This window comes from Ipomoea nil, unplaced genomic scaffold (assembly GCF_001879475.1).
Source record: "Ipomoea nil cultivar Tokyo-kokei standard unplaced genomic scaffold, Asagao_1.1 scaffold1043, whole genome shotgun sequence".
Taxonomy (NCBI): domain Eukaryota; kingdom Viridiplantae; phylum Streptophyta; class Magnoliopsida; order Solanales; family Convolvulaceae; genus Ipomoea; species Ipomoea nil.
This window is the reverse complement of record NW_017617471.1, coordinates 5462042-5475177: the sequence shown is the minus strand read 5'-3', so window position 1 is coordinate 5475177 and position 13136 is coordinate 5462042. Positions and strand designations below refer to the sequence as shown.

Genomic DNA, 13136 nt, shown 5'->3' with positions numbered 1-13136 from the left:
AAATTTTATTGTTCAATATTGTTATGAATTTCTAATGAAATAGTTTTTTTTTTTTTTTGTTGATGTTTATTAATAATACTAGTTTTTTACGCGCATTGCGCGATTGGGATAATGCCCAATGCTTTTTTTTTTTTTAAATAAGTACTTTAAAGTATATTAAGGCAGGATTATATTGAAATTGTTCATGCATAGATAATTGAAGGTTGAATTTGCGTATTTAAATAGGTAATTCTTCTCCCAAAGGTTGAGTCCCCAACCCCAAGGGCCCCCACACTCTGACCCGACAGAGCATTGTGGGAAGTTGTAAATCACGGTGACTCAATGGTTCAGCAGACAGGGCCAAATGCTGATACGCACAAGGAATCTGCCCACTTTGGACATAATTCCTGCACTGCAGCCGCCGAGGTTCAAACCTTCGTCTCTTCTTCCAAATACTACCCACTAAACCATTGAGCTAAGCCCGTGCAGGTTAAATAGGTAATTCTAAGTTTACAAATGCAAGATAATATAGTCAAGATTGATTATAATTGTCAATAAAATAATTGTATAGGTATGTTTGAAACCAAATACGGGACATAAGGGAGAACAAATAAAAATTAGGACATAAAATATTAAATATATACTAATATTGTTTGAGGAGATTCCGACATTAGGATTTGTGGTTAAGTTCTATTAAGACTTTAATATTAGAATTAGATTAATGGTGTAGTTATAATTCTATATTAGACTTTAATATTAGAATTAGACTAACGGTGAATTAACGGAAAAGTTAAATGGATAATCATATAATTAAGGATAAATTAGAAAATCTTAAAAGAAAAAATTAAAACCGGGACAATATGAACCATTCATTTTATTTAATAATTTGGCAGTCATTTTTTCTACCCAATGTTAATAATTAAATAAATTCGCTGGTCAAATCCGCTAGTATAATCCGCTAACGCTAACCGCTAACTGCTGATTGTCAAACAAGGACATTGTGAGGTAGTTCTCACTTCAATTTGTTGTGTGATTTGAATACTCTCGTTGTCACAAAATCTCTCAAGTAGTTAATATGGTTGGCTTTATTAATTATATTTTTTTTTAATTTTTTCATGGTATTAATAAAATACTTGGCAAATAAATATATAGCATTATTTTGTATTATAACTTTGATATTTAATTAGAAAAATAGTGCACAAAAAAGATAATAGATAATGTAGTGAATATAATCAATTGATGAATTTGAATGTAAAAATTTTTCCATTTGAGAAAAATAAAGACAATATAACTAATGAAAATATTTCTTTTAATTAATTTATTGATAATTAATAAAAAATTTTTCAATGAATAAAGACATTGTAAGGATAATGTAGTGAATATAATCAATTAATAAATTTGAATATAAAGAATTTTTATATTGAAGAAAAATAAAGACAATATAACTAATAAAATTATTTCTCTTATTTAATTGATTGATAATGAATATTTTTTTTTTTTGAATAAAGGCATTGTGGACACATAATTCTAAATTAAAGAAATGCATATGTATTATTTTTTGTTGTAACTACTAAATTATTATTTATATAATTTAATAAGAGTAAAATAGAGTACTAATTATGTCAACTTTGATTGGGATGAGGTTCGAACCTAAGACCCTTTTTTTTTTATTGAAATCAATGAGTAGGTTAACGGTGACTTTGATTGGGATGAGGTTCGAACCTAAGACCTTTTTTTATTGAAATCAATGAGTAAGTTAACGGTGAACTAACGGCAATTCTTAAAATTTTAACGGAATTAGTAACGGTGTGTGGGTATTTTAGGAAATTTTAGTGTAAAATTTAAACTTGATCAATCTTTTAATTAATCGGAGCCATTCATTTGATTAAAATATGTGACCGCCATTTTTTCAACCCATTATAGGCCTAACTCTCTTGGGCTCTTATTAGTATAGTAGATATATAAGCAATTAGCATATAAGTCTCAGCATACTATGAATAAAAATAATAATGTTGAGAATATTGATGTGGGTGAAGAACTATATAATAAGAAGAATTTTATGATATATTATAAATGTTTTGTAAGAAAATTGTAAATGATAAGAATTAAAATCATTGAAAGTTTGTAAGGATGTATTCAATTTAGAATTTCAATGACTTTTGTAGACTTTTTAAAATAAAAAAGTTGATAAAAGTCTATGAATGTTTTTTATATAGACTTTTATAGAGTCTTATAAAGTTTTGAACGACTCTATGAAAGTCAATCAAAGTTTATTAAAATCTATCATTTTAAAAGTCTTTAAAACTCTATAAAAGTCATGATTGAATACATCCCCCTTAGTGTCTAATTTCCCGATCTCGCATACTTATGTACATTAGCTTACTTGCATACACCAACATATTTATCACATCATCCATAGTTAGGGAAATCATCATATTTGTTGCAATCACGTTTGATGTTTCAAAGAATATTTCAAAAATAAATAAAAATTCATATATAATTTTGAATTTTTACTGTACAAAAATTTATTTATTGCATTTTGTTTGTTTGTTTGTTTTTTTTTTCTTTTCTTTTGTCTAAAATCATGAGTATTAACTGAATTTAATTTGCATTCATCAATTTAAACACGTATTACCACAAAAAATTATCTTAGCTAACTGAGTGAGTTGAATATGATCCTCTATTAGAAGATCATATGTTTGATTATTGTCAACACCTACTTGAATATAGTACCGTTTAAAATGACATTCTAAATAAAATTAATATTTTAATATTTTTCACAACCATTCTATACTAGTATTAGGATAAGAATCTGGCACCAGTAAAAAAAATGATTTGCCATTTAATTTCGTAACTAACTATCTAATATTTCTTCTCCCATCACAAGCTTATACATTAATGCTTGTATTAAAATTTGGAATAAATAAACATTTATTTAATAAATTCGCCGCTACACAAAACATATCAATCTGATATCGTAAACATCTTGATTGCTGAGACTTATGAAACTTTGCATTTTAAATTTCGTAGAAGTTGCATGTGCAAAAGCTAAGGTTGGCTTCCGAGTTCCGAGAAATCAGACTCCTCTCTCCTCTGCAAATTAAAACCTATGAAATGTGAATTACATGCTAAGGTTGACCGCCAGTCAAGATCACACCACTCCATTGATTTCCAGCCTAGCTAGTAAATACATAAGAAGACTTAGAGACAATTAAGTCTTTATTAGTGATTAGTTTTAGAAAAGACTTGGCGGTTGGTGGTGTAGTTAATTTGCATGCATTGTCAAATACCAGTCACCAACGTTCTATGGTTGATTAATTCGGAGAACGAAGACTTTAATTTGCACCTTCAAGAGGTGCATGTAAGAATACTCAAAAAATTAAATCATTATTTCACGACAGCAAGAAAACGATTCACATTTAAAAACAAGTTTTATAGATATCTAGACCTGAGCTTCACTTTGGAGTATACAACACTTTGATTTGCAACCTAATTGTTGATGGTGATGTTAGGATTTTTATGCAACATTATATTTGTTCTCTCCCTAATAAGACTAGATTGATTTCTGTTAAACTATTGAGTACAACAAATAGGATGTTCAATTTGCAGAGACTGAATTCATTCAATGGTTCCACATTAGAAACAAGCTTGAATCAATCTAGATCATTAAATTTATTAGATTGATGCACAAGATTTGATCTCACAATGTCACATAGACCAATCTAGACCAATCGCGTTTGCACATATTTAATCGCGTTCGCACACACTTAATCTAGACCATTAAATTTAATTAGGTTGGTGCACAAGATTTGTTCTCACATTATCATCTAAACAAATGTTCTCATATGATCCTAAATCATTGACTTCTTATATAATTTATTAGTAGATGTGGAATAAACTAATAATTATTTATTTAATAAATTGGCCGCTACACAAAACATATTGATTTCGGGGAATTATGAAGCTTCGAATTTTCAATTTCGTAGAAGTTGTTTTCAAAAAATAAAAAAATAAAAAATTCGTAGAAGTTGGCTTCAGAGAAATCAGGGTCTTCTGCAAAACCTATCAACCGGGAATTAAATGCAATAATTAAGACTCATTTCAGAGTCTTCTGCAAAACCTATCAACATTTAATTCACCGTAGAAGTGGGGTATAAGAAGACTTGGCAGTTGGTGGTGTAACTAATTTGTGTGCACTGTCAAAGACCAAATTAATTCAGAGACGACTTTAATTTGCACCGTCAAGAGGGGCAGGTAAGAATACTAAAAAAACAAGAAAAGGGATGCACTTTTAAAAATTTAAAAATAAGTTTTATAGACATCTAGACGTGAGTTTCACTTTAAAGTCTACAACACTTTGATTCACAGCCTAGTTGTTGAAGGTGATGTCAGGATTTTTATACAACATTATATTTGTTCTCTCCCATAAGACAGACTGATTTCTGGTAAAAAATTGAGTACAAAAAATAGTTCTCGCACACTATTATATGTGTTAATAAAATTAAAATCATGTAAAAAAAGTATATATTTTTTAAATAAAAAAAAAAAGTATCTCTTATATAGGAATTAAACATTTATCAAACTATTTAATTATTTAGAGATATGGAAAATAATTGTGATTTTTTAAAAATTCTTTTTAGCATCCTTAGAGAAATCATATTTGTTGCAATCACTTTTAATCTTTCAAATATAAATATGAATTCATATATATTTTAAAGTTTTTACTAAACAGAAATTTATTTATTATACTTAGTTTGTTGTTTTTCCGTTCTTTTATCGCATAACCTTTTATAATAAAATTTTGCCTAAAATCATGTGTTAATTGAATATTTGAGTTACACTGCAATTTTAAATGACATTCTAGAAAATAAATTTTTTCCCACTTTGGTCCCTTGATTCTTCAATTTTGTTGCATGACTATTCAATTTCGTTCTCATTTGATTCATTGTTCAATTTATCGGCCAACCTAAGTTAAAAAGTAGGCACCAAAAAGAAAAAACAAGGTCAGTCAAGCCAAAAAGTATGTATCGAAAAATAAAAATAGAAGGTAGCGAAAAATTATTTTCTTGTTTTTTCCCCGGCTTAGGTTGGCCATAAAATTGAGTGAGGGATCAAATGTGGAAGCAATTGGATAATCATGCACCAAAATTGAAAATGTTGATAGTCAAAAGCCTGGGAGTAGTATTATAGTTGAGATACCAAAAAAAAAAAAAACATTCTTCTAAAAGAATTAATACTCTTTTTTAATCAAAAAAATAACATTCTAATTCTTTTTCACCTATAGTAGCTATTCAAATCTTGTCACTACTATTAAACACATTATAATTCAAATTAAACTTTAGGAAAAAGTGTCAAATAGACCATTGAGCTTTTACACATCGTGCAATTGAATTATCAAACAAAACAACAAATGTAATTGGACCATTAAAAACTCAAAAATTGTGTAAATATCATTTTTTACAGGTTACTTTCAAGTTTCTCTTATATATATGATGTCATAATATTAAATCATATATAAAAAAATATTTTAATTATTATTTTTTTAAAAGTATTACATTTTTTTTTTAAAGAAGGAACTCTTATTAAAAACCAAAACAACGTTTTGCCAAGGCCAAAAGTGACCAAGGCTACAAAGAGATAAAAGAATAAACCAAAGAGGCCTAAGGCTAACTAATAAAAGAAATAAACTCTAAACCACCCAGTGAGCCCAACACCCATTCTACAAACTACCTGTACCACATGCAAAGCTGGACAATTCCTGGGCGTCATGCCCTACACAAAGGGTGGGAACGGTGCTCGAAAGCCAAAGAAGGACTAGTTTCACCTTCAAGCGTCAGGTCGATCCCCCGCGGTACAGAGCTCCGGTACAGATCACTGCATTTTTATCCGGGGGGACCGTGAATAGTCCGCCACATGAAAAAAGTATTACATTTTTCAATATAAGTAATAAACATTTTATTCCTTATTAGTATTACATTTTTCAATATAAGTATGACATTTTATCTTAACTCGACTCACCTTACAGACAAGGATCCGTGAGACGCTCTTGTCCAAAAAATTATGATTTGCAATTTTGAAACTATCCAATGTTTCTTCACCCATCACAAGGTCATATATTAATATTTGCATTAATATGTGGAATAAATTAATATTTATCTAATAAATTGGCCGCTACACAAAACATTTTGATTGCTTGGAATTATGAATCTTTGCATTTATATATTCACTTACGGTCAACCTTTAAGATTGGGGATTATTATACATTTATACTTCCTATGAACGTGAATTACAAGCCAAGGTTGGCTTCTCAGAAACCAGAGTCTTCTCCAATCCCTATCACCCTCAACTACAAGCTAAGGTTGACCGCCTGTCGAGATCAGACGACTCCACTGACATTATGACTTTAGTAAACTACGACGACCTTGGCAATCTAACGAGCTGCAACTATAGACTAAAGAAACTTGATATATATATAATCTCATGCATTCACTTGAATTCAAAGCACCCAAAATTGTGATAGATTGAGCCTTTAATATAATTTTGTTTGTGCAATGAAAACTCCAGTCCTTGAATGCCGCCTTTTCTTCTTCATATCCTCCTGCTTGCTGCTCCAAATGGTGGCAGCCCAAACCCAATGCTTGAGCCATCAGAAAATGTTATTGTTACAGTTCCGGAGCAGCCTGGAGTTCGACTCAACAGCTTCAACCAAGCTTGCGCGCTGGAACCACAGCACACACGACAACTGTTGTGTTTGGCCTGGGGTGGAATGTGGCACCTCAGGTCATGTCATCAGCTTGATTCTCGACAAGGAAGCCATTTCAGATGGTATTCACAGTTCAAGTTCTCTATTCAGTCTTCAATACCTTGAGAGGCTAAATTTGGCTTTCAACACCTTCAATTCCATTCCAATTCCAGTTCAGATCTATAATCTTACCAACTTGTCATATCTCAATTTGTCAAATGCTGGTTTTGGAGGGCAGATCCCGAATGGAATATCAACACTCACAAGGTTGGTAACTCTTGACCTCTCAACCGATCCCGATTTGCTTTTTAATCTTGAGATTCTAAATCTAAACCAATTCTTTGAGAACTCGACTCAACTTAGACAACTTTATCTTGATGGTGTTGATCTTTCCAGTAGAGTTCCAAAATTCTTAGCCAATTTCTCTAACCTCAAGACCTTGAGCCTCAGTGATTGTAATCTACAGGGAGCATTTCCAACAGAGATATTTGAGATACAAGGTTTACAGGAATTGAATTTGAAATTCAATAATGATCTTAGTGGCAGTTTCCCATCATTTCCTGAGAATGGATCACTTAGGATGATCTCATTAGCTGGCACTCAATTTTCTGGTTCGTTGCCAGCATCCATCAGTAAACTTAGCAACTTGACCAGGATAGATCTCTCCCACTGCAAATTCAGTGGATCAATTCCCTCAACAATGGGACAACTTACGAGTCTCACTTCTGTAGATTTCTCGTATAACAACTTCACTGGCTCAATCCCACATTTTCGTCGGTCAAAAAAACTTACTACCACAGATTTTTCTTACAATAGCCTGACCGGTCCTCTTTCTTCTAAAAATTTTGAAGGCCTTTCAAAAATTGTGTGCATAAATTTGGGGTCAAATTTTATCTCTGGAAGAATTCCCACATTCCTGTTTTCACTTCCATCATTGCAGACACTATTTTTTCAATAATTCATTTGATGGTATTGTTGATGAATATGTGAATGTATCTTCCTCACAATTGGAAAACTCGATTTGAGTTCTAATCGTCTAAGTAGATCATTTCCAGAGTACTTCTTTGAATTTCCAAAGCTGAGTAAGTTATTACTTTCTTCCAACTCCTTAGGTGGAAAGATACTACCATCTCTGTTTTCACTTCCATCTTTGAAGTGGTTAGATCTTTCCAACAATTCATTTGATGGTATGGTTGATGAATATGTGAATGTATCTGCCTTACAATTGGAAACACTTGATTTGAGTTCTAATTGTTTAAATAACCCATTTCCAGAGTATTTCATTGAATTTCCAAAGCTGAGTGACTTGGTACTTTATTCCAACTCCTTTTGTGGAAAGTTGCAATCATCTATATTTTCACTTCCATCATTGAAGAAGCTAGATCTTTCTAACAATTCATTTGATGGTCTTGTTGTTGATGAATTTGTGAATGTATCTGCCTCACAATTGGAATTTCTTGATTTGAGTTCTAACCATCTAAATGGGTTATTTCCAGATTATTTCTTTGAATTTCCAAAACTGAGTGAGTTATTACTTTATTCCAACTCCTTAGGTGGAAAGATACTACCATCTATGTTTTCACTTCCATCATTGAAGTTGCTATATCTTTCCAACAACTCATTTGACGGTGTTTTTGATGAATATGTGAACGTATCTGCTTCACAATTGGAAAAATTTGATTTGAGTTTTAATCGTCTAAATGGGTCATTTCCAGAGTACTTCTTTGAATTTCCAAAGTTGAGTGAGCTGCTCCTTTCTTCCAACTCCTTAGGTAGAAAGATACAATCATCTTTGTTTTTACTTCCATCATTGCAGTCACTAGATCTTTCCAACAATTCAATTGATGGTCTTGTTGATAAATATGTGAATTTATCTTCCTCACAATTGTATAGGCTTGACTTGAGTTCTAACTCTCTGAATTGGTCAATTCTGGAATACTTCATTGAACTTCCTGAGCTAAATCACTTGTTACTTTCTTCCAACTCATTAGGGGGAAGGATACAGTTTGAAAGTCTCCTAAAGCTCACCAACCTCTACGTATTAGATCTGTCGAACAATGAAATTAGAGGGGAAATACCATCCTGGATATGGGAATTGGGTAATGGAACTCTAGGTTTTCTGAATCTTTCCTGCAATTTCTTAGATGGTCTTGAAAAGCCTTATACAATTCCAAGCAGTCTTTATGTACTTGACCTGCACTCCAATCAATTGAAAGGCCCACTTCCTATTGCACCTACCCCTACTGATGGATATAGTTATCTTGATTACTCACACAATTGTTTCAATGGTTCCATCCCATTCGGTCTTGGAAGTTTTGCTACAAATGCTTTTTTCTTGTCTCTTTCAAATAATAGCTTCACTGGGACAATTCCTGAATCCATATGCAATGCTAGCTCTCTGGATATACTTGATCTATCCAAAAATAAGCTGAGTGGCATACTTCCATCCTGTCTATTTAATAGTTTTGAGCGTCTTCGAGTATTAGACCTTGGGAAAAATCAAATCCATGGTAACATACCAGATTCCTTTACAATCAACTGTGCTCTACAAACATTAGACCTCAGTAGGAATTCCTTTGAAGGAAAAATTCCAAAATCTCTGATGAATTGTTTATCATTGGAAATTATGAATGTTGGGAGCAACAAAATTGTAGATACCTTCCCATGTCCATTGAAGAACTTATCAAGCCTGCGTGTGCTAGTCTTGCGATCCAATAGCTTCCACGGTGACCTTCAGTGTGTTGATGCAAATCATATGTGGCCAAATCTTCAAATTATTGATATTGCTTCCAATCATTTCAGTGGAAAACTCTCCCCAAAGTTGTTAACTTGGAAAGGAATGACTACTATTGATGAAGATATTGTGCAGTCGGGAAAGTATATCATGTTTAACCTCCCGGAAATTGATGGTCACTACTATCAGGATAGAATAATGGTAACGTGGAAAGGGATGGAGATGGAAATAGTGAAAATTCTCAGAGTCTTCACATCGGTTGATTTCTCATGCAATAATTTCCATGGGGTTATACCAGATACCATTGGGATTGGGGTTCTCACTTCACTTTACGTTCTCAACCTACCACATAATGCTCTCACAGGGAATATCCCTGAAACAATTGGAAATTTGAAAATGATCGAATCCTTGGACCTTTCAGCAAATCTGCTAGGTGGAGAGATCCCGACACAGCTAGCAAAACTGACATTCCTTTCGGTCTTGAATTTATCATTCAACCGACTTTCTGGTATGATTCCAACAGGCAATCAACTTAATACATTTGGACCAAATTCTTACCTAGGCAATCAAGAATTGTGTGGTTTTCCTCTCCCAAAAAGTTGCAAATCACCAACAACTTCCAGTGGCGGCGAATCTGAGATAGAATTGGGTGGTGGCCAATCTGAGATCAAATGGGAATACGTAACGTCTGCTTTGGGATTCACTGTGGGTTTAGGCGTCTTCCTGTGGATGCTTTTCCATAACAGGAGATGCTGGGAAGCATACCAACAACTTGACGATGTTTTAATACGACTATTCGGGCCACGGCAACGAAGAAGAAAATGTCCAAAGAGCATAGTTCGCAGGAACTGAATATGATCACTTTAGGTTGTTGCCTGCAGGTAATCTTGATTACCCCAACGTGATACAATTAAATTTTTTTATTATTAAATATTGATTATTCACTCCACTTCATTTTGTAGGTATTAATGCTAAGCTCTGTGATTATGGTGGTGATAAGTCCCAGTGGTACTCTAGCTTAGTAAGTTTAGTATATTTGCTGTTATTAATTGGACTATTTTACTTTTGAAGGTGTTGCATATTGTCGGGTAACCCATGTCTTTTATTTAAGAAATGTTTTAAATATATCCTTTTAAGTATTTGTAAGTTTTTGTTGGTGAATGTTTGCCTAATTGCCGTATCTTGAAATTTGACATATTGATTAAGAGCAACCCCAATAAGGGAATTGTGCACAAATTTTAAGAAAAAAATGGCAAGGTGAAGAAGAGAGGAGAGAGAGAGGGGAGTGTCTCTTGCAAGAATGAAGATTTTGTCATAAATGTGGGTCCCATTGTTGGAGAAGAGAGCTGCGCCTCACGCGTGTGAGGCGCAACTCTCGCGCTCAGGCGGGCGCGTGCAGTACTGAACGTGTAAATTCATTTTTTTTTTTTAGTTTTTGATTTTGTTTTTTATTTTTCCTTTTCTTTTTTTCCTTTTTCACCTATTTCTCTTTTCTAATCACACCTCCAAAAACTCCTCAAAAACTGCACCAAAATCCTTACTATTGAGGATGCCTTAAGGGGAGTTTGATTCAAGCGATCTCAGATTACCTGGTAATAAGAGAATATAAATATTAAAATTTATGAGATACAAAATACCTTAGTTGCTTTCAAAGTGTTTTAGTAACAAGGGAATAACAATATTTGAAAATATCATTCTTTTAAAATGAGTATCAATTGAGTTTGAATTGACTTTGAACATGTCATATCACAACAATAATCTAAAATATAAGTCACACTCATATTGTAAAAATTTAATAATATTGATCGACGTCTTAAATAGTTTATTAGTAGATGTGGAAAAGATTAATATTTATTTATTTAATAAATTGGCCGGCCGCTACACAAAACATGCATATTGATTTCTTGGAATTATTATGAGGCTTTGCATTTATATGTTGACTGTTGAGTGGCGGTCAACCTTTGAGATTGGAGATTACATCCTATCAACGTGAATTACAAGCTGGAGTATATATTATTGGCTTCTCATCAGATCACTTTCTCGGAAACCAGAGTCGTCTTCAATAATGTAATACCGTTATAAGCTAAAGGTTGGCCGGCCAGTCTATATATATATATTGTTGTTGTTAACCTCATGCATTCACTTCACTTCAAAGTTAAAAGCATCCCAAAATTGTTATAGATTGAGCCTTAAACTCTGTTTGTGCAATGAAAACTCCACTCCTTGAATACCGCCTTTTCTTCTTCATATCCTCCTGCTTGCTGCTCCAAATGGTGGCAGCCCAATCCCAATGCTTGAGCCATCAGAAAATGTTGTTGTTGCAGTTCCGCAGCAGCCTGGTGTTCGACTCAACAGCTTCAACCAAGCTTGCGCGCTGGAACCACAGCACACACGACAACTGTTGTGTTTGGGCTGGGGTGGAATGTGACACCTCAGGTCATGTCATCAGCTTGATTCTCGACAATGAAGGGATTATTACAGATGGTATTAACAGTTCAAGTGCTCTATTCAGTCTTCAATACCTTGAGAGGCTAAATTTGGCTTATAACAACTTCCATTCCAATACAATTTTCATTCCAGTTCCAGCTCCAGTTCCAGTTCAGATCTATAATCTTACCAACTTGACATATCTCAATTTGTCAAATGCTGGTTTTGGAGGGCAGATCCCCAATGGAATATCAAGACTCACAAGGTTGGTAACTCTTGACCTCTCAACCCATCCCAATTTGATAATTCATCTTGAGATTCCAAATCTAAACCAATTCTTTGAGAACTCGACTCAACTTATACAACTTTATCTTGATGGTGTTGATCTTTCAAGTAGAGTTCCAAAATTCTTAGCCAATTTCTCTAACCTCAAAACCTTGAGCCTCAGTCAATGTAATCTTCAGGGATCATTTCCAACAGAGATATTTCAGATACAAGGTTTACTGGAATTGAGTTTGGAATACAATGATGATCTTAGTGGCCGTATCCCATCATTTCCTGAGAATGGATCACTTAGGATGATCTCAGTAGCTCACACTCAATTTTCTGGTTCCTTGCCACCCTCCATTAGTAATCTTAGCAACTTGTCTAGGCTCGTTCTCTACGGTTGCGATTTCAGTGGATCAATTCCCTCTACCATGGCACAACTTACCAGTCTCACTTATGTGGATTTCTCGCATAACAAATTCACCGGCTCAATCCCAAATTTTCAATCGTCAAAGAACCTTACTAGCATAGATTTTTCTTTTAATGGCCTGACATGTCCACTTTCTTCTAAACATTTTGAACACCTTTCAAAAATTGTGTACATAAATTTTGAGTCAAATTATATCTCTGGAAGAATTCCCCCATCTCTGTTTTCACTTCCATCTTTACAGAGCCTATATCTTTCCAACAATTCATTTGATGGTCTTGTTGATGAATATGTGAATGTATCTGACTCACAATTGGAAAGTCTATATTTGAGTTCTAATCGTCTAAATGGGTCTTTTCCAAAGTACTTCTTTGAATTTCCAAAGTTGACTATGTTGTTGCTTTCTTCCAACTCCTTAAGTGGAAGGATACAATCATCTTTATTTTCACTTCCATCATTGGATACACTAGATCTTTCTAACAATTCATTTGATGGTCTTGTTGAAGAATATGTGAATGTGTCTGTCTCACCATTGAGAATTCTGGATTTGAGTTATAATC

General features: G+C 33.4%; 2 protein-coding genes and 1 long non-coding RNA gene across 3 annotated transcripts; all 3 read left to right on the top strand.

The window, feature by feature from the left end:
* The first annotated feature begins 6489 nt into the window (after positions 1-6489).
* On the top strand, positions 6490-10538 carry LOC109181651 (receptor-like protein 12). Its single transcript, XM_019331515.1, has 3 exons — positions 6490-6988; positions 9524-10336; positions 10418-10538. Exons 1-2 carry the CDS (start codon positions 6531-6533, stop codon positions 10305-10307), a joined length of 1242 nt encoding a protein of 413 aa, XP_019187060.1. The 5' UTR covers positions 6490-6530; the 3' UTR covers positions 10308-10336; positions 10418-10538.
* LOC109181657 lies at positions 7685-8638 on the top strand. Its single transcript, XR_002054244.1, has 2 exons — positions 7685-8052; positions 8494-8638. It is a non-coding gene; the product is annotated as an uncharacterized LOC109181657 (long non-coding RNA).
* Positions 10539-11662: 1124 nt separating the features above from the next.
* On the top strand, positions 11663-13134 carry LOC109181177 (leucine-rich repeat receptor-like serine/threonine-protein kinase BAM2). The gene is made up of 2 exons (XM_019330931.1): positions 11663-12939; positions 13083-13134. The coding sequence occupies exons 1-2, from the start codon at positions 11663-11665 to the stop codon at positions 13132-13134; spliced, it is 1329 nt and encodes a 442-aa protein (XP_019186476.1).
* The last annotated feature ends 2 nt before the right edge of the window (positions 13135-13136 follow it).